This window comes from Pongo pygmaeus, chromosome 2 (genome assembly GCF_028885625.2).
Source record: "Pongo pygmaeus isolate AG05252 chromosome 2, NHGRI_mPonPyg2-v2.0_pri, whole genome shotgun sequence".
NCBI lineage: Eukaryota > Metazoa > Chordata > Mammalia > Primates > Hominidae > Pongo > Pongo pygmaeus.
This window is the reverse complement of record NC_085930.1, coordinates 91,186,093-91,208,423: the sequence shown is the minus strand read 5'-3', so window position 1 is coordinate 91,208,423 and position 22,331 is coordinate 91,186,093. Positions and strand designations below refer to the sequence as shown.

At 35.4% G+C, this 22,331-nt stretch overlaps 1 protein-coding gene across 4 annotated transcripts in view; it reads left to right on the top strand.

The window, feature by feature from the left end:
- The window catches only part of PTPRG (protein tyrosine phosphatase receptor type G), a 735,948-nt gene extending 714,552 nt beyond the window's left edge, over positions 1-21,396 (top strand). For all 4 annotated transcript variants that reach the window (XM_063661893.1, XM_054483420.2, XM_063661892.1 and 1 more), the window contains 6 exons: positions 780-856; positions 1,366-1,494; positions 5,360-5,506; positions 6,536-6,678; positions 16,279-16,414; positions 16,963-21,396. In XM_063661893.1, the coding sequence (XP_063517963.1) occupies positions 780-856; positions 1,366-1,494; positions 5,360-5,506; positions 6,536-6,678; positions 16,279-16,414; positions 16,963-17,109 (779 nt within the window). In that variant the 3' untranslated portion in view covers positions 17,110-21,396. The remainder of the gene's footprint in view (positions 1-779; positions 857-1,365; positions 1,495-5,359; positions 5,507-6,535; positions 6,679-16,278; positions 16,415-16,962) is intronic.
- Positions 21,397-22,331: the final 935 nt, after the last annotated feature.

Here is a 22,331-nt window from a genome sequence, read left to right as displayed (position 1 = left end):
TAAGGTAGTTTAATGAAACTGGGAGAGGTGGTTGTCAGTGTCAGCAAGTTCCTCCATCTATCTGACGTAGAATACAGCTTCATTTCACCTTGGAATGCAAGAATTGGGTTACTTCTACCATATTATAACATAAAAAATAATAATAAAGCTGCTATTGCTGTGGCATTAACATTCCTTTAAAACTTAGAATCCTGGATTAATCTGTACAACTAGAACTACATTATTCAGTTACTGTGGCTATTGAGATCAAGGCACTGTTGATTGGTGGTGACCTTTGTATAAATAGCTAAGGACATAGCAGAGGACGCTGTCTGTGTGCTGTAGGCATAGACATGGGTGATCATTGGGGAGATTTATCTCTAATGAAAAAGGCCACTCTTTTCTAAGACCATCATGGGCAGAAAGACATGGAGAAAGGGGTTGGTAAAAGGGCAAAGTATATGTTGGCATAATTGTAGGAATAACAAACTAGAGTCAAGTTATCTGAAATCCTCTGTCGTGTCCATATAAAGTATTCTGTTATTGATCTGCTGTAAAAACCTCTCCCACAGTAAAACTGTATTCCTACAATGCCTGTGTCCTTCTGGGTATGTGCAGCAAAATTTCATTTTACATTTTGCCTCAGCTGATAACACTTTAGCTTGTTTAAAAATATAGATAAGTCTTAGAAAGGAAAGCCAGGAGGATATGTTATTCATCAAGCAAATCTCAGAAAGAGCTGTTGGTTCTGTGTGTATAATAAGGCAAATGTGGTGTTTTTGTTTTTTTCCATATGATAGCTGAGCGTGCTCGAGTGGGTCTTGCACCATTGCCTGGAATGAAAGGAACAGATTACATTAATGCTTCTTATATCATGGTGAGAGTCAACAGTTAATTATAAATAAAGTCAACTAAACTGAAAGGTGTTAAAGAGCTGATACCACCTGTGTGACTGATGTCATTTTTGAAATAATTTCTCAATGTGTAATATGAAAAGTATAGAGATTTCTGTATCTTGAAACTTTTAGCTTTTAACAAAAGATACCTAATCAGTGCTGGTACAAAAATGCTTAAATTAAGCAGAATGCTTCTTAAGGAATTAATTTTATTGTTAATTTCACACATCTAGTCTTTGAATAAATGTTGAAATTTCCGTTAAGTGAAAACAGCAGGGGTAACTAGAAGTGAACTGCACATGGAGAGAAAATTGTCTGCACAGTGCTAGCAGAAGTACGTCTAAAAATTAGCCACATGTACTGAATGCCTTTCTCAATTATTTTAGTGTAGTCAAAACAATGCTATCTTATTTCATGAATATATTTTACTACCGCAAAGTTAGAATAAAACACTCATATTCACTGATTTTTTTTGTCTTCCCAACTGAAGGGCTATTATAGGAGCAATGAATTTATTATAACTCAGCATCCTCTGCCACATACTACGAAAGATTTCTGGCGAATGATTTGGGATCATAACGCACAGATCATTGTCATGCTGCCAGACAACCAGAGCTTGGTAAGTAAAGCACATCTGCTATATATTAATGAGCCCATGAGGCTACAAGCATAAATTACTTTGATACTTTGCCATAGGGCTATAGTATCCATATATGCTAGGGAGGGAATTTAAAATTTTAAAATTCTCATCTTGAAGTCTGGAGATTCCTTTCATAGTCTCACAGTACTGTCCCTATCAGTTCCATTACTTGAGTCTCTGATGCTATTGATATCACCCTTCAATTGTACTGTCTGTGGCGGTGTGGTAGGTTTTGAAAATGTTTTTAGTAACCTCATTAATATATGACTACACCAACCTCTCACCTGCTGTATGTCACTTTTGAAAAGTAAATAATTGTAGCTTACAGGTACTGAGTATGTAACTGTGTTTACATGCATTAACTTGTTTAATCCTCAACAATTTTAAGACATACATACTATTATTATCTCACGTAATAGCTGAGAAAACTGAGGGAACAAACTTGCTCAAGAGCACACACAAGTAACTGGAGCCAGGATTTCAACCTGAGTCATCTGTCTCCAGAGACCATGCTTATATAATCATTTTACTGTATGTCCTACCCCAAAATATTGTGTCAAAAGTACTAATAATGATTTTTTTTCCCCATTCCATAGGCAAGTCAGATCTACTGCAGGGATAGGCTATTTTGTTCCCACTTAAAGGTCTTTAGGACTAAGCTGCTACTACTTTCCCCTCCCTTAGTCCTTCTCTATTTCAGTCTCTAAACTATACAGAAGGGTGAGCAAGTTTATAAAACAGACTTAAATGTTTCTGTTTACATCTTGTGGATACTTAAGTTTCAGAATTAGCTGGGTCTATAAAAGTTACTATGTGGACATGTGAACCCATAAGGTAAAAACAAAAAACAATGAGGATCTGCCTTTATGACAGTCAGATTAATGAGTTTTTTAATCAAGGAAGAACAGCATGTGACTGAACCCCCAGTCTTGGTGACATGCATTTGACTGTGTGCCCAGTCAGCAGGAACTTCTTCACTTCGTCGCATTTTGCTCCAGCTTCAGGATACCAAGACTGCTTCTGTATGATGGAATGGCAACAAAGTTGAGAATCTTAAACTAAAAGCTGGAGTGTAAATTTTCAAATTAGCTGGCAATAGGGTCTATTCTGTTTGGCATGTGGAAATTGGAGGCACTTAGGGTAAAACGTTCATTTGTTGGATGAGTCAGTATTTTGTTATTGTCACTTAACAGAGGGCAATCACAATAAAGCATCTACCCAGCAGCTCATTTGTATGGGGAGGCTGGCGGGAGACTGGACCAAATAAGTGGATACATGTTCTGCAGACACTGAGGATATAGGAACATGGCATCTCAGTGTCTCTCTGAGGCCTCGGAAGGCTAGATTAGAATCATATACAACTGACCTCTCAGTTCTGAGATGGAGAGTTTCATCATTGCACAGTTTTTCCTAAAGATTGATATCTCTGAGTTCTTTTTGTTTGTTGTATTATTACTGCTATACCTTTACCAGGTCATAATTCTGTAAGGAGCCCAAAAGTCACTGCTTCCTAACTCACGAAGTACTGATATAGGTGCCCAGATATCTTTGACCTATAAATATACTTGTAAGCAGAACAGTCATGAGACCAGAGTGCCTGCTAAATTAAGAAGTAGCATTTATTTTTCTTAGACTTTCAAGATGAACCATTTTTCTACCTTTCTTCTACCATAACTCAAATCCTTCGGTAGCCTTTAAGCTAGTTAATTTACTATTCATGTTATCATCATAGTATTTCTTTAAGGTAAGTAGTTTTTATTCCCACTTTTCAGATCTGGAAATTAAGGTTCAGATTAATTTACCCAGGATCACATCCGCTCATAAATCCTATGCTTAATCTGTGCATATTTGTTACATTTAGTTGCCCTGTTCATTACCTTATGTCTTTAATATCTGTGTCCTTGGACAAAACCTATTAAAACCCACGACAGTTACAGACTTCTTTTGTATAGACTAAACCCAGTTGCTAATCTGTTTCCCCTTATGCTGAGCTTTAAAAATAAAAATGTACTTGGCAATAAGCTATATTGAAACTTGAAAGGGTGATAAGTCTCATTGGACGTTGGCTCATTTCTAATGCAACAATGTAAGATTAAACAAAGCCTTCTTTGTTTTGAACATTATTCAGAATTATTTCTGAATTCAATGATAGTAGCCAAGTATCCTCAGGAAAATGCCCATAGAAACCTATATACTACAGGAAAACTGCCATTGGAGCTGATTAGGATACGTGGTGCACATCATAATCATATTTCTCAGTCTCCAACCTATGCAACAATTAACTTTCTCTTAGGCATCCATAGTTTTTAGGGATAGAATTCAAGTACCAAGCCTGCATATCTATTTTTAATCTTAAAATGGATGAACATTTAAAGCTTGCCTGATTCAAGGCTGAAAGACTTTCTATGTTATCCCCTCTTGAAATATAACATTGACAGATTTCTTTTAAAACTGCCTCGTACATACAGCCAACCTACTTACTCACACACAATCTTCCAAAAAAGTTCTATCCCTTACCATTTATTAACAGTGTGATTTTAGATAATTTATGGACCCCCTCCCCAAGGCCTTGTGTCCTCATCTGTAAAGACAGGTGATAAAAAATCTCCTCAGGGTTAACATACAAAATTTGCACAGAACTCATACAACTCAATAGTAGAATCATGAAATACCTGATTTAAAAATGGGCAAAAGACCTGAACAAACATTTCTCCAAGGAAGACATAAAGATGGCCAAAAGGTATATGAAAAGATGCTCAATCTCATTAATTTTCAGGGAAATGTAAATCAAGATACCCCACACCCATTAGGATAGCTATTAAAAACAATCAAAAGATACCAAATGTTGGTGAGGGTAACAAAGAAAAGAAAACTCACACACACTGTTGGTGGGAATGTAGATTGGTAGAGCCATGATGGAAAACTGTCTGGAGGTTTCTAAATAAATTAAAAATAGAACTACCCTAAGACCCAGCAGTCCTTCTTGTGGGCATATACCCAAAGGAAGTGATATCAACATCTCGTAAAGATATTTGCACTCCCCTGTTCATTACAGCATTATTAGCAATCGCCAAGATATGGAAACAACCTAAGTTTCCATCAACAGATAAATGGATAAAGAAATTGTGGGGTAGGGAGGAAATGGGAAGATGTAAAATAAATCGAGGATACAAAACAACAGATGAGGAAGAACAAGTTTAGAGATCTCATATCCAACATGAGGACTACAGGTAATAAAATTGCACTGTATTTGGGAATCATGCCAATATTGAGTACATTTTAGCTGTTCCTGCCACAAAAATGAAAGTGAGATGATGGGTATGTTAATTTGCTCCTAACTATAGTAACCTTTTTACTATCTGTATGTATCCAACATCATACTAAAAATATACAAGAAAACTTACAATGTTTATGAAAGTCCTTTGCAAAATGCAGTTCAACTACAGAATTATTAACATAATCCATAGGAAATAATTGGCATGTCTTGATTGCTTAAGCAATTGTGAAATAACAAAATTAACTGATCTAGATCGTGCTTTCTTTTTTACTATGTCAATATTACAGAATACTTCTCAACTGTAATAAGTCCCCTATAGTGGGAGTGTTTCAGGTTGCAACACTAACAGGTGAGAGATGCTAGAAAATGATTATCAAAATATATTTTACAATAGAATACAATAACCATTCAACTTGGTGTAATTCGATGGGAACATATAACTCTATGAATTCAGTTTAAAAGATGGCTTGAGAGGTATGGGAAATGACAAAATCAGTATGCAAGAAATAGAAAACAAATCCTTGACAGAACTGCAGAGGCTTTTTTTTGTTTTTTTGGATCCCAAAGGCAGAAGATGAGTTTGTGTACTGGCCAAGTCGAGAAGAATCCATGAACTGTGAGGCCTTTACCGTCACCCTTATCAGCAAAGACAGACTGTGCCTCTCTAATGAAGAACAAATTATCATCCATGACTTTATCCTTGAAGCTACACAGGTAACCTAAACCTCAGTTCCTCACTAATAGCCATACCCGGGCCCTGGATCATCATTCTAAGTAATAATAAAATAATTTACCACCCTCAAGCCAGGCTCAGGCATTTGAGTAAGACTTAATTTTAAATATGTACATTTTCCGTTTTTCTTCCTTCAAATATTTGCTTTTTCCAGCTGGCTAGATGAAATGTAACAGTTCCTCTGATTCAGCATGCATACAAATAGGTCTGTTGACCTAATTATAAAAACAATATACTAGAGCTCAATGTTTCCTTTGCCATCAGAAATGTAAGCTTTGCAATGTGTTGTGGAGATGATAATACTAAGTTTTTTTAAGTAAATATTTTGCTGCCTTCTTGTGGGATGAGTAAGGGTGGGGGGGCTCTTATATTAGTAATTTAAAGGATGAGCCCCTTCCTTGTTTTCCTTTAATTTTATAAATAAGAAAATAGAGTAGGATATAAGGTCTTTGATAATTTACTGTCACTTGAAATTTTTGACTAAGCCAAATGAATTGTTTCACTAGCATGACCTACTTGGTTGTTTGTTTTGAGACAGGGTCTCACTCACAGTGGCATCATCAAAGCTCAGTGTAACCCCAAACTTCTGGGCTCAAGCGATCCTTTCACATCAGCCTCCCGAATAGCAAAGACTATAGGCACGTGCCATATGACTGGTTCATTTTTTTTTTTTTTTTAATTTTTTTAGAGACAGGTCTCCCTGTGTTGCCCAAGTGGGTCTTGAACTCCTGGCCTCAAGCAATCCTCCCACCTTGGCCTCCCAAAGTGCTGAATTACAGGCATGAACCACTATGCCTAGCCATGCTTTAAAAGAAAGAAAAAAAAAACAAAAAAAAACCAAACCAAGAAAACCTTCTTGATATTTTTCTTCTTTTCAGCTGCGGTTTGGTTAACACAACATTGTTGAGTGTTACCTATAACACATGCTTTCTCAGGAGCAAGTTCTAGTCATTAGATTGTAGATATGTGAAATAAACGAAGGGATTTGACCCATGTTGTATTGGTTACAGGATGACTATGTCTTAGAAGTTCGGCACTTTCAGTGTCCCAAATGGCCTAACCCAGATGCCCCCATAAGTAGTACCTTTGAACTTATCAACGTCATCAAGGAAGAGGCCTTAACAAGGGATGGTCCCACCATTGTTCATGATGAGTATGTATCTGTTTCTTAATTTTAAAATGTAGACAGTTTTTTTGTTTAATTTCTTGTTGAAAGCAGTAGAAAAGGAAGCCAGAATTTTAAAACCTATCTGCAACCTCAGCTTGTGACAACTCCATGTTATTTCTAATGTGGACATGTACAAAGTGTTGTTGCTCTGTTTACATTTTAATATGTCAAACTCTTCCAAGACTCCAGGTTCTTCTAGAGTATATGTTCTAGAAAGGGGAGAGTATTATATCTTAGCCTACAGAAGTAGACCTGCATGCATTTAGAGGTGTTATGTGTTAGTAACAAATGAGTAAATTAATAACTGTTTACATTAATTAAATACTTTTTAAAAATCCTCACACTGAATTTCAAACACGTGTTAGGGAAATAACCTTTAAAAATATGACTTAGTTGATGAGTAGAGATGAAACTACTAGTATTAATGATAATATTTAAAGTTCATGATGTGTTTTAAAGTCTTCAGTACTGTCTTTTGGGATTTAAAGATAAAGAATATGAATCTCAAAGAGAAAAATAACTTGCACCTGGTCTCAGAGCTTCTAAGTGTCACAATGGTATCCCAGCCCAGCACCTTTCCACTTTAATAAGAAGGAAAGGGTCATAGATACATCTTATTGTATATAGATATTTGGAGCCAAACTTCATGGCCTGTAAGTCAGTTGTATAACTGAATTGTTTCAAATCTCACAAACCTTTAGCCAATATGTAATCAATTATACATTCCCAATTTTATTTCAGTTCCAAGGTAGCTCTTGGTCAGCAGCATTCATTATGTTCATTAAATTACCAACTAGCTACCCAAGTAGCATAAAGTATTAATAAATTTGAAAGTGAAGCTTATTGTGAAGGCTTTTTTTCCTGGCACTAATGCTGTAACATGAAGTACACAAGGGCTCAGCACCTTCACCTCAAATCATAGTACTCTCCTACTTGAAGTAATGTGTACTAGCTGCTTGCAAAAAAAATTTACAGTCTTTCAAAATGTTGGCCTGACTCTTAATTAGTAAGGTGAAAAATTAAGATTTGAAAAGCATTACAGTTGAAACATTAATTAAATAGCACAGTAAGTAAGATCACTGGAAATGTGACAACCATCAACAGTGTTTAAATAGCACAGACAGCCTCAAAATAACTGGGGAGTTGCTGCTGAACTAAAACTTTGTGGTATGCAGTTACAGCATAAAGTTAGGGCATTTTCTAGAATTCCTGGGTTTTACCAGCTCTTATCATCTCTTGTCATCAGATTCTAATGTTACTGCCCAGTTACATGACTGATTTTGCTGTTATGGTAGTACCCCGAGGTGTTCTGTCCTGAAGTCAGTAATGCACCTAATCTTATAGGAAAAGAAAAATAACCACCAGTTAAATACTAAACAGAAGTGTTTGATTCACTTATCTTTATTCAACTTTTGAGTATATTTGTCTTATTTAGTGATTTTTATGTCACATGCTGAATATATATCCCCTCTGGACTTAATCAGATGTATACAGGCCTCATTCTTAGGCCTATATACAAAAAGAGCAAATTAATCCTAAACCAGTAGATCTGCAAATATCATATGGGTGAGATGCCTTAAAAGCCAAGAGTAGAAATGTATTAATTCATTTATCTACTATCTGCAGGGGATAAGTTAATTCCATTGAAATTATTAAAGAGAAACTTTAAAATTTTTAAACAGTTGGTAGCTCTAGTGAACTACTCTGAACAACAGTTCCTTTTCAGTTTCCATCTTACCTACTTTCTGTACCTCTAAACATCACTTCCTGATGGCCTACAAACATGTCAAATTCAGCACAGCTAAAACCAAACTCATCTTCACTGCCTGCCCCTAATCAACTTAACTGTACAGACCAGAAACATATCAGAGTTCTTTTTGAGTCTCCCTCACCTCCAAGTCTAACTGGCCATCAAGTCTTCCTGGTGCCATCCATTCTTTCAATAGACTTTTCAAAATCTTTTACAATCTAGTGTAAAGTTTACATTTCCAGCTATCATCCCAATCTGCCACTGAAGTACTTCCTGCATACCACCTTGCCCCTGCAAATCCTCTTTCCTCTGAGAACCCTTTCATTCAATACACAGTTCAAAAGTCACTCTCTGAGACTCTCTAATTCATCCCAGAGGTGCTAAGCAAAATCATTAACATGACATCCATACCAGATAAATGTCATTCCTGCTTATCATGTCACACCATAATTATTTGTGTACATGACTGTCACTCTCACATTGCTGAGGCCAGCAATGGTAATTTATTCATCCCAGTCTCCACCGGGTGAAACCCAATGCCTGGGACAACATGGGTACTAGATAAGTATTTGCATGAATGGGTATGTGTTTTAAATTGTGATGACTTACAAACTATTAAGTATATGTACCCCTAAAACTATTAAGTATATGTACCCCTATACAAATTATCCCCAGAAAGCCTTGCTTTTTGTCTCATTTATTGTTCAAAGTCATTTTGGCTGCTTAAATTCTTCTTTTCAAAGTGTTTTTAAGCTCTGTCAAAAGCAGGAGTGAACAGGCTTGGAGAGAAGGCCTGCACGCATTTGATACGTGAGGCAGAGAGTTGAAATTTTAGTGTGCAAATGTTGTAACATCTATTTGGTCTTCATAGAGATCTTTTTAACATCTACTTTTGGGGGTGGCAGGTGGTTGTGGGGGGGGTCTCAGGTGTGTCCCAGGTGGATGACATTTCTAGATAAGTGAGCTAATCTAGATAAGTGAGCTAAGAATAAAATTCCTAACCAAAAAGTAAACTGCTTCTATTTGAGGACAGGCACACCTTAAAGACAAACTGCTTCATTCTCAGCATTCTATAGTCAACTGTTCAAGATTATATTCTGCTCAGAGGCTGATCTGCATCATTACTGTCAAATTTTAAAAACAGCCTGTGTTCCCACAGAAGATGTTTAGAACATAAGCATGGTTCTCATATGTCTTATAAGACAGCTGTAGATCAGACCTCACCCAAATTACTCCATTTACTCACAGACTGAAGAAGAGTTCCCTTTGCAAATACTTAATTACTCACTCTGGAGGTACATGTATCACCCTACTGGATAGCATAATAATATAAAAATACTATCTGCCTTATTCACACCCATTCTGTCATGAGTGGACAATTAAAACGAGTTTTCCAGAAGTACATGACATGTGGTAACATCACTTTTAGGGCTAATCGTATTTTAACATTTTCTCAGTTTTAATTTCTAATACAGTAAATATTGACATATACAGCCCAAATCTCTTGGAGGTCCTCAGTAATTTTTTATTTTAATTTGGCCCTGAGATCAAAGAGTCTAAAGACTGCTGAGATATTCTTTAAGCGACACAAAGCATATGGACTGTTTTCTATAGCAAAGGCTGCAAAGACACCCACAAATCCTAACTAATTCCAGTATTTTCACTTTTATTGAGAGCCTTATGGAAGGCTTTCATGTTGTCATTCTTGCCTAAGATTGATACTTATTCAAGCTTCAATTTTCTTGTTTTCCTTTCTGCCCTACTGATTTCAAAGGGAAGCTGCATTTCTTCACAGTGTCAGGGTTATAACGCCGGATTGCAATCTTGGTTATGATTTTAAAAACAGAGTATTAAAAGCTACAATAATTATAAGTAAATATATGAAATAGTGAAAATGGTTAAATGCCCACAGGTATTATCCTGACTATACAAGGAATCACAATGTGTTTTAAAATGAATATAGACAGAGCACTTAAAAAAACATTACTGTACTTCAGGAACTTAAAGTACTTTAATTTCTTTTGTAAAATCTTTGAAGTAAAGGCAGGGAAAGATGAAAAAAATCGGGTTTTTTTCTTAACAACACTAGTTAAATAAGCATTACTTTTAATGGAACCCTTAGAGGAAGTGGCAAACAAAATATCAAAGCCAGTGAATTTATATACTACTCTCATTTTACCTAGGTTATAGATTACTTATATCACTTTTGCACCAAGTCCCTGTAGTTTTAAATGCAAATCCATGAAACTCGATGAACATTCTTTAATCCCACTTAGTTCCTAAACTTTTGAAAGAGAATGGCCCTAACTTTTTGTCTTTGCTCTGTCATTATGTTTGGTATGCAGAAGATATTTAAAAGTATCTGTGCATTTGATTGATTTGACTTGCGAGTTTCTTGTCATGTTTAAGCCATATTGTATAAATACTTCCTTAATTTTACTGCTTAATTGAGTGTGGCTAAATACAGGAAAGGCAACCCATGGAAAGGTGAGAATAATCTCACATGGAGTGCATGCATACTCCGTAAAAACATACATGTTACCTGACTTTTCTATCTGGCTGGCCACAGATAGCTTTGAAAGAGCCAAGAAAAAAGGGGAGATTCTTAAGTTTAACCATTTCACTAGAACAGATTAAACAAATGTTAAATTCTTCCCCTCCTAAACAAAATCAGTACTAATGACTTTTTTTTAATACCATGCTAAAATGAGGCCAACTCAGTACAATTTTGAATCTGAGGGAAGACAACATGCTGAACAAGAACCAAAAACCACAATAAATCAGAGTTAATAGAGCAATCATAATAGGGTATTAAAATATATCCTCATAGGGTATTAAAATATATCCTCAGAGATCTAAAGGAAGATTTTATGAAATGAAGAACATTTATTATGAAATAGGAACAAATTAGGCCTAAGAATGAGAAAATACATTAATTCATGAAACTAAAAACTTAAAAGATAGGATACTAGTGGAGTGTAGAACTGAAATAAAACTAGAATATGGAAGTCATATACAGAAGTTCTAACATATCTCTAAAAAGTTATCCATGGGGCAATAAAAGACAGGTTAAAGAGGAAGAAATAACAGCTGAGGTTTTCTAAAAACAGAATAAAGTATTCAGTTCTTAAACTGAGCGACCAGGATACATTTGATCAGTAGCATTCAGAGAGATTTGAATACCACAGTTAACAAGCGTGATCTAATAGTGATACAGAGAAGTTTGCACCCAAGAGAGACTGTACAGAGAGACCTAGAGTCTCTTCAAACACAAATGGTTTATTTATATACATTGGCCATAAATGGAATTTCAATACATTCCCCCAAAATAGGTACCATACAAGGCCACATTCATTGATTACAACCCACTTACATTAGAAACCACCAGTGAAATAACGTCCCAAATCCTTATAACTAGGAACAACTAGAAACTGAAATCCTTACATCTAGGATTGCTTATAAATAATTCATGGATCAAAGATGTAACCAAAATAAGTATTTCGCAATGTCTAAAACTAAATGATGATGAAGGCACTGCATTTCAAAACCTGGTGAAATGGAACCAAACTGTACTTAAAAAAAAAAACAAAAAAACCAGCCTGTGTAAACTCTACATATTAGAAAGGTTAAAAATAAGCAAACCAAGCATTCAGCTCAAGCCAGAAAAAGCACCAGATAAATCAACAAAAAGTACAAGGAATTAAAAGCAAATAGTAATGAAAATGGGGGCTGGAAGGCGATAGTAAAATTTAAGCAATAAATAGTTTAATAAGAGATACAGTTTTGGAAATATGATGAAGGAAAAAATCTACCGTTTATCTGTAGCTACATTAAAAACATTCAAGAATTGGCCAGGCACGGTGACTCACACCTATAATCCCAATACTTTGGGAGGCCAAGGCGGGCAGATCACCAGGTCAGGAGTTCAAGACCAGCCTGGCCAACATGGTGAAACCCCCATCTCTACTAAAAATACAAAAATTAGCTGGACATGGAGGCAGGTGCCAGTAATCCCAGCTACTCCGGAGGCTGAAGCAGGAGAATCGTTTGAACCTGGGAGGCAGAGGTTGCAGTGAACCAAGATTGCACCATTGCATCCAGCCTGGGCGACAGGGTGATACTCCATCACAAAAAAAAAAAAATTCGAAAGTTGTTAATTTGCTTAGGTGTGATAGTGTGTTTTCTTTAAATGCTTATCTTTTAGAGTTTGATACTAAATTATGACTAAAACACCTGAGATTTGCTTCAATATATATTGGGGAAGAAACAGAAATGAGAATAGCCATGAGCTGCTGATCATTATAACTGAATGATGACTACATAAATGCTACTGTACTATTAGGCTTTCGTGTCTGTTTAACATTTTCTATAATGAAAAGCTAAAAATAATACATATTTTAAAAGAAATAAAATAAGCATTTAAGACTTTATAACTCTATACTAATAAATGTTTAAGCCTAGAAATAAGCATAGTAAAATAACATTTAGTGAACACATGGTATGTCGTGTGTGCCAATCTGTGTTCTGAGCCATTTACATGTATCAGCTCAATTTTAAACTCTAGTCTCACTATGCGATCTTGGCCAGTTACTTCACCTGAATGTGCCTTATTTATTCAACCTCAAATGGAGATAATACTGGTACCCATACCATAGGGTTACTGTGAGGACTAAGTCAGTACATGTAAATACCTATAAGAGAACATGGCACATAAAGTACAATACACATTAGTAATCACTAAGAACTGAATAAAAGAATGAGTTTTCCACCTGTTAGGGCCCACAAGTCCTGGCCAAGGCTACATATGAACAGTAACACACAGAAGATTTAATGCAATGTTGATTTAAACAAACAAGGCTTAGCACCAGAATGGAAATGTATAGGCCAAGCTTGCTTATTTGAACACCGATGCAAAAATGACAATAAAAAGCTGTCTAATAAAACCCAGTATATTAAAAGAATTACACATCATGAAAAACTTATCCTAGTAATGTAGGGCTGGTATTAAGCTTTTGATATATTACCAAAAGTTTATCAGTGAATTCAGCACATTTTAAGAGACGTTTCAAAAAAAATCAATAGATATTGAAAAGCATACAATAAAACAACACCCATTCATGACCCCCCCCGGAAAAAAAACCACTTAGAGTAAAAATAGAAAGCATCCTCTTTACCTTTATAATTGTTATTTACCAGATGCATATTAGCAAACATTTTAATTTAATATTAAAAACTTAGAAGCTTGAACATTTAAGATACATGATACTTGCTTTCAGTGCTAGTACGTAAGCCTATCTAGGTGCTAGCCAACACAGTAAAAGCAGAAGACAGAAGAAGCGTAAAAGTTGAAAAGAGGGGAAATTCGCATTATTGGCAGATAAAGATGTGGTCAACTACCTACAGAATCCACAAACTATTAAAACTTAAGCAGGGTTCTTCTGTTTGACCGGATACAATTTCACCATGTGAAAATCAGTAACTTTCCCATGCATGAAGTGAAACCAAACAGAAAATGTTATCACAAAAGGAGGCCATTAATAGGGGTAACAAACTCTAAAGTACCTAAAAATTAACCAAAAATGGAATTGGCAAAGACTATAAAGAAAACTATAAAACCTAGTTAAAAGCTATAAAAGGCCTGAATAAATGGAGAAAAGACACCATGTTCATGAAGAGAAAAACTCAAGATTGAAAAGATGGTAATTTCCTCAGATCCATCTATATATTCAGTGCAACCTAATCAAAATCCCAACAAAAATGTTTGTGTTCCTTAACAATCTGGTTTCAAAATTACTATGAAACACGATGGAGTCGGGTGGAAGGTCAGAGTTATTTGGACATAAGTGTACCAGTAAAAAATGAAAATTATATGTTTGAATGACTAAAAACAATACGAAGTAAATGTAGAGACAGCCAAGACTATTACAGAAACTTGCTTTATCAGATATCAAGACTTATTAAGGAATTGAGATACATGTGGGGAGGTACAAAAAAACAGACAAACAGAATAAAAGGTCAAAATAGAGTTCAGAAATAGGCTTGCATACATAAGAATGTAGTACATGATAAAAAGGAAGCTGACGTCAGTGAGAAAAGATCACACTGTAAAATAAGAAGTGCTGGGACAACTGGTTATACAATGGAAAAATAACTATAATCACACCCCTTCCTTACATCAAAGCAAGAATAAGACTCAGATGAATTAGACAATTAAATGTAAAAAAGTAAAATTAGAACATGTAGGAGAGTATCTTTAAAATACAAGGTTAGAGAAAGCATTCTCAAACAAGATTCCAATAAAATCCAAAAATAAAAGATTTATCAACTTGATTACATCTAAACTGTACTTCTGTATAACAAAATGACCACAAACAATGTTAAGAGAAACAGATTGGGGGGAAAAAAACTCACAAGTACTACAGACACTGTAAAAATAACTCCTATATAAATCAATTTGAAAGAGGCAAACTTAGTAGAAAAGTGTTAATTAGGCAATTTCAGAAGAGGAAATATAGATGGTCAGTATTCATAAAAAGACATTCAGCCTCCCTGGTAATCAAGGAAATGTAAATTAAAACCCTAGTAAGATACAGTCTTCCACTCATCAGATTGGCAAAAGTGTTTCAAGTTTAAAATGATGAGGAGAAGCAAGTGTTCTCATGCTGGGAATAGTATGAACAGGTAACAACCACTTGGGAAAGAAATATGGCAGTATCTTTGAAACTAAAAATGGGCATACCTGTGACCCTAGCCCTTCTACTCAGTACCTATGCTAAAGTGCACAAATTCAAACAAGCTAAATGTCCATCTAGAAGGTAAACCTGGTATGCATGTAGCAGATGAAATAATGAGTTGAACTGAAATGTAGTGATATACTTAAATCTGGAAGGCTGTTATCTACATATGTAATAATTTTTACCTCTGGAGAGGTTACCTTTAAAGCTGGGGGGTGGCTAAGGGGGACTTTGGTCTTATTTGTATTAAAGATACAAAACATGTAATATTTTAATTTTATGTAACAATTCAGAAATGACATTTAAGTTTTTCAAAAAACAATGGGCACAGGGCATCTGAACTCCAGTCTCATTTCTGCCACCAGCCAGCAACATCATCTTGAACAATTCACTTAATCCATCTGTTTTCTCATCACTAATGTGGAAACTATGTGCCATCACAGATTCTTGTGAAAACTGGAGTTGCCAACCTGGCCTGATGGAAATTTACTACCTTTCTAAGACTTTTTTGTGAAGCAAAGAGAACCACATTTATCTTCCCAAGGATTTCATAGAAAGTGCTCTCATTAGGAAAGTTCCACTTCAGTGCCAAAATAATTATTTCATATGAAATTAATTTTGGAAATTGTCTGTTTTGGGCCATATAATTCCATTTTTTAATTTTTCGTATTCTGTAAGTTCAATTTTAACTGTTTGGAATTGTTAAAAAAAATTTCAGAGCCCTTCATCACTGGCTGCTGTCCAATAATGTCTAGTTAAGAGGTTCTCTTTATTGTTTTTTCTGTTGTACCACCCAACTCATCACCAACACCAAATCATCTTTAGCTCTCCCAAGTCTACTTTTGAACCTCTCATTTCCTATTAGATATCAAGCTAAATGTCTAATAAACCAATTTGGGACACTCTCCTTTCATAAACAAATCTCACCTTTATGCTAGCTTCCAAATCCCTCCCCCACCAGCATTTCATTCATTCGTGTCTTTAGAATAAATGTCAAAACAGTCTACTTAGTTTCTATGAAAATACACGACAGTAATTTCATTTCAATATATTTGGTCCCTTTGTACATCTGAAATCATATCTTTTTTTTTTCTCCCCCAGGTATGGAGCAGTTTCAGCAGGAATGTTATGTGCCCTTACCACCCTGTCCCAGCAACTGGAGAATGAAAACGCTGTGGATGTTTTCCAGGTTGCAAAAATGATCAATCTTATGAGGCCTGGAGTATTCACAGACATTGTAAGTAGTTTGCTTACGTGTAAAACCTGTACTACATCAGTTGAAACTCAGACTCACAGTTTAGAGCAGTAGTTCTCAACTGGGGGTGATTCTGCCCCCCAGGGGACATTTGGCCATGTCTGGAGACTTTTTTGCTTGTCACAACTGCAGATGGATGGCATCTAGAGGATACAAGCCAGAGATGCTGCTAAGCAAACTACACAGCACAAGACAGCCCTCAACACCATAGAATTATCTGGCCCAAAATGTCAGTAGTGCTCAGGTTGAGAAGCCCTGCTTTAGAGGATAGTATTCTCTGGTTATCTTAATGAACAATCAACAATGAGAATTGGTTCCAAGCTAACAGAGATCAAAAGGACATGAAGAAGGTATAGGTCTTGACTATAATGAATTCAAATGATTTTTTTTTAAAGTTTCTTAGATAACATTTATGCTATTGCTGTTTCTCTAGTGTGTTTTTCACAATTACCATTTTAATTGGTATTTCCACCTTATGTGAAATGACTAAGCTGTTCTTTGGCTCAAACTGTCTTCTTCTTGTTTTTCAGGAACAATACCAGTTCGTCTATAAAGCAATGCTTAGCTTGGTCAGCACTAAAGAAAATGGAAATGGTCCCATGACAGTGGACAAAAATGGTGCTGTTCTTATTGCAGATGAATCAGACCCTGCTGAGAGCATGGAGTCCCTAGTGTGACTGGAATCCTGAAAGGGCACTTAAATTTGTAAACTTCTGAAGACTGAGAACTTTTTTGAGGCCTTTTTTGCCAGACTCTAGGTTATACAATAACCCAGTTACTTTTTTACACTGATAAAAGTTTTGATATTTATTTTTTGCCATTTTATGTCTTAATGGTATCCTACTGAGCATTTGCACCTCTGTTCATTTCACACAGTGAAACGCAATTTTACCTAGTTTGCACTATATGATCAGTGTTACTGCCTATAATCTTATACAACAGCAAACCCTGATGTGACATTCCATGACAACATACATGCTACTTTTTTTTAGTTCAATACAGTGAAGGTCTTTGTTATGACAGTGAATATTGCTTTTATTATTATTATTGCTAAAGCAGTTGCATTCTACTAGCAGGCAATGCTGTACTTTTCTTCAGTCCTCCTCTCCTTTTTTTTTTAGGCACTGTTCAATACTGTATGCCTTCTGTATTTTAATGGAGTGGATAGCATTGTTTTCTTTTACAGACTAGCAGGCTACTGGGAGCTAAAAAGGTCTGTTAATGTCATGGCCTTGAAACAGTTCCATTTATGCTGGTTAAGAGATCCCTTAAGAAGTTAGAAGGCTTAAGAACTGCTTCATGTGAACATCCCTTATTAGTCACAAAGTTATATTCACAGTTTTTAAAAAATGTGTCAAAATAAAGGATAACTGTATTACAGCTTTCACAGTAGCTATGTGGACAATGTGTGTTATTTCCATTTTGACTCTCTAAAAGAGCTACATCCTAAAATGAGAGCTATCTTTAACAATAGCAAGATGGCAATATTATATACAACTCAGTTATGAGACCCTTTAGTTATTCTCCATTAATGCTTCTTAGTTTATAATACCATACCTCACAGTAGGAAGAATGAAAACTTCTGCAGCTGTGTAATTTTGAAACTAGTCCTCTAAAAATTCCCTATTGCTCTTATAGCAATCTAATAAAAACTACCTACATAGTTACTGTTTTCTTTCCTTCTTTGCCAAATGTTTTATAATAAATCTCTTAATTATATACATTCTTCTACTTAAGATTAAGTTGGAAATACTGTATTAGCAAAAGTCCTGGGACTTTCTAAACTCCCACAGATAGATAAATCTGATTTGGAGAAAGAAATTTAAAATATTTAATTAAAGATGATACCCACATTTTCAAGTTTTTAAAAGAGGGAGATGGCTTTGTATGCTTTTGTGTAGTTTAGAACAGATATACATCAGTAAAAGATACCAATAATCATTAGAGCTCAAGGAAGTTATTTGGTGCAGCCTCTGGAGCCATACTCACCCTGCAGTGCATAATGGAAAAATTAGGAGCATTAATAAGAAATTTCAGTAGTGTTTGTAAGGAAAATAAGCTACTTACTGAGATCTGTTTCTTCTATTGCATGTTTGCTTTTGAGGGACAGCTTCTGTTAAAAGTGAAATCAGAATAGGGTTAGGGCCTGTTAGGAAGAATAGGGTTTTATTTACTTTTTATGTCAATTACTTCAACATAAAGGCCACACTGGCTGCTGTCATGCCATCTGGGTAGGCATTAAACATTAATGATGATCAGCACTGAGGTTCTATTTATCTTGAGTTGGCTTTCATAAAGTTTGTCAGAATGGTGCTGGAGGACCAGAATTGCTAAGGAGAAAGAAGCTATGGGCCAAGTTAAAGAATTTGAATGCAAAGGCCAGGTCAATGGAGTTTTCATAAACTACATAACTTACCAGGGTTTATCTCATCTTCTCAATACACAGATTTAACAACACGGAATACTCTGCTTTTCAAGAGCTGTGAAGCTAGTCCTGAGATAAGATGTTCAAGAGAGCATGCTAAGTTGCATGTGCTAGATGACAGACACCTTTACAGCCCCTCCGCTCCAACCAGAGGTGACACAGGAAGCTCTGTAAAGTTCAAGTAAAGCTTGAACACAGGAACACTACAACTGCCAGATGCTGAGGAGAATCAGGAAAGCAATGAGCTAGACTTTTTTTTTAGTCAATTAAGTGGGTTTATTTTAGTTGTATAGAGTATTGATATGAGTTAACTCTTTTTAGTAGATGGCAAAGTGGGCTTGATGTTCAAAAGTAATGTTCGAGTTAGGGTTCATGGTCCCTTTCTCAGTAATTTTTTCTTAATAAAAGTAAACACTGGTTCAAAGACAAATAGCAAGTATTCCCTCCTGTGCTGTTTATAGAGGGCTCAATTCGTAGAAAGGCATACCCTCCAATGCAATTCTGTGGCTGTCTCTTACAGTGGTTTCAGAATCACGATAAAACAGCTAGTAAACAAGATAGGAACAAAAAAGAAAGAGTTCAGAAGTTCCCTGTGAGCAATCTGTGTGTCTCCAGCTAGCTTGAACCAAAGTCTTCATATCCTGACCCACTGAATTATAAGCAATTGCTACTTGCCCATCTTGCCAAAGTAATCCAAACACACTTCGATGAGGACAGTTATATTTAGCAGGTCCTCACCCCTGCAAGAGACAGCATATCCTCACTATTATTATTCATGTGTTATTGGCAAAAACATAGCTTGCATCTTTCCAGAGGCAGAGTTTCAAAGACAGGGTTTTCTTTGAGACATAAGCACATTGCTTAAGTACATAACAAGGTTATTAACACTTGCGCTCAGGAGAAAGGAAATAGCTATTGCAAATTAATGTGTGCAACTTAATAAAATAAGCTGTTTGTGTATATGAATTTAGCTCTAGGTAAGCAAAATGCACACATCATATAAAAATAAATTGCAACGATCAGACCAAGTGGCTGTGCTGAACATCAAAGAAAAGACATGTTGTTGCCATCAGGAGAACTCTTTCTTATATGCGATAGCCAAGATATCTTTAATATGAAAAAAGTTAATTTCTGAATTTCAAAAAGAGTAAGATTAGCTAATTGGTCTTCCTAATTTTTATGCCTTTAGAGTTTTTAGTCTATTCAAGTAGAAGAGTCCAGCAAGGCCAAAGAAGGGTTACGGTGTTCAAGTTCTGGTTGTTGGAGTTTTTAGCCCAGAGTGACATACTGAAATCAGTAAATAATTATTTTATAATGACACAGCACAACTGCCTTGTTATGAATTTTTCTTAAATGCATATATACTGTATTTAAAATTAAAATATAGATACCAATTTACCAAAGATACATATTACTAATTCTAAGCAAAATTTTTTAAAAATCCCCAACTCATCATAATTTAAGAATCAAAATGTAGTTCGTCTTAAGAATTTAGTGGTTATACTGGAAATGCATTTTCAACTCCTATGTTCTAAAGTTTATGTTCAAATGGTGCCAGCGAATTTTTATATGAAGGGAAAATGCCTGCTTTTTTTGTTTTTTTAACAGATGTAATTTCACTTAACCCTTTGCGCTTTCCCTTAGTTGTCATTTAACATACAATACTGGCTTTACTTATCTCTAGAAAGAAGGCATGCTACAAATAGGAAGGAATTGTAATAACGATATTTGGCCTCTACTTTGTCTTAGCTGTTAAACTGTTTTTAGTATTTTTGTTAAATATTTGCAAAGGGAAGCATTTTCTACAGACGATAATTAATTTCAAGAAAAATCTTGAGTTTTAAGAAATAAACATCTCCAGAAAAGGAGACAGTCGATTTTATAAAATGTCGCAACTCTCCAACATTTGGGGTAGTGACTCCTTTTTTGTTAGGACATTTGAAACTAGCAAGCAGCCATTGTTTCTAAAGAATTCTGCCCTCATGTTGACCCATGTTTCTTTCACTTCATTTTGAAATAGCTAAAAATCATTAAAACTGTAAATATTTTGTTGCTTGGGTAAGCATCTTCTGGGAACTTTGTATCTATGGTATATAATCATAGAATTTTATATTTTCATATAAAGCTAATTTTTTTCTAGTTTCAACTCCGTCATAGTTTTTTTTCCTTTTTGTGGTGGATATGTGAATTCAACTTTCTGTGTATTGAAGTAGCAAAAACCATCTTTACATTCCAAAAGAATCCAACATGTGTTATTTCTTTGAGGCAGTGATTGTGAAAGTTGGGTTTTCTTTTTAATTCCATTGACCATTTGTGCAATAGGAATTAGACATAATTAGTCACTGAAAACATTTGTCGCATTGACCCATTTGGAAAAAGTGTGTGTTTTTTTTTTAAATTTGTTCAGGGGGAGGGGTTTTGTAACCTGAAATTTTTCCCTTTTTCTTCTGTTTAAACTATATCAAATCATTCTATTATAGTGTTATTTAATATGTAAATTGTATTGCTATACATAAAATAAAGTATGGTTTTTGATGTATTCAGTAGTGTTGAGCATTTCTATGAAAATGTTTATATCCAATAAAATCAGGTTACTAGTCTCCCTTAACAGATCACATTAATACCCACCAACCCTCTGGTCTAAGTTTTCATGGTAGTAAAATGAACATTGGTAGTCGTCTTTACACAGGCAGCAAACCAAAAAGAATGGTCTTTGCTGGGTTGATTTATCAATGTTCTTTCTCCTTTAAAGGGTAAACAGTGACAGTTTTACCTGCTTATCTAAGGAATCAAACTTTATTCAGTTTATGATTCTGCTGCTAAGTTGTGAACAGAATTACTATTTTCTCTAGTGTATCAACCAGATTTGTAACAACTCTCTTAATATTTACCAGGTAGGATGAAGGATATATCCTGGCAAGACTTCTGGAGAATCTATATGTGTAAGATCAGTACAATTGCTTCTACTTAACAAGGACTTTTGACATTTCCAAACAGGTATACAAGTCCCAAACTTGGCAGCTTTGGCCTACCATTCTGTCGTAACTTTTAGTGGCTCCACATCAGGTCTCAACTCTTTCTACCCAAGGCCCCAGTTTTTCTCCCATAGAGATAAGAGCTGATACTTCACTCTCGCTAAGTCATGAGGAATTTAAGAAACAATGTGTGAAGAGTATGTGGAAGAACAACTCTAGCACAAAAGAATGAAATCTCTTAGGATATAATCCTAGTCTTCCTCAAATTATACCCATGGGGAAACTACTACCCTATATCATAGGCTACACCAGAGGTCCACAAATTGATGGCCTGTAGATTGCATTCAGTCCACAGATATATTGTATTTGGCTCATAATTTTAAAGTTTGTATTAGTTACCAATATTTAAAACATGAAAACTTTTGCATTAAGATTCAGGTTTCAAACTTCTTTAAAAAATTTGGGTGTTGGTGTAACAGGCTCACACTCTCCCATGACA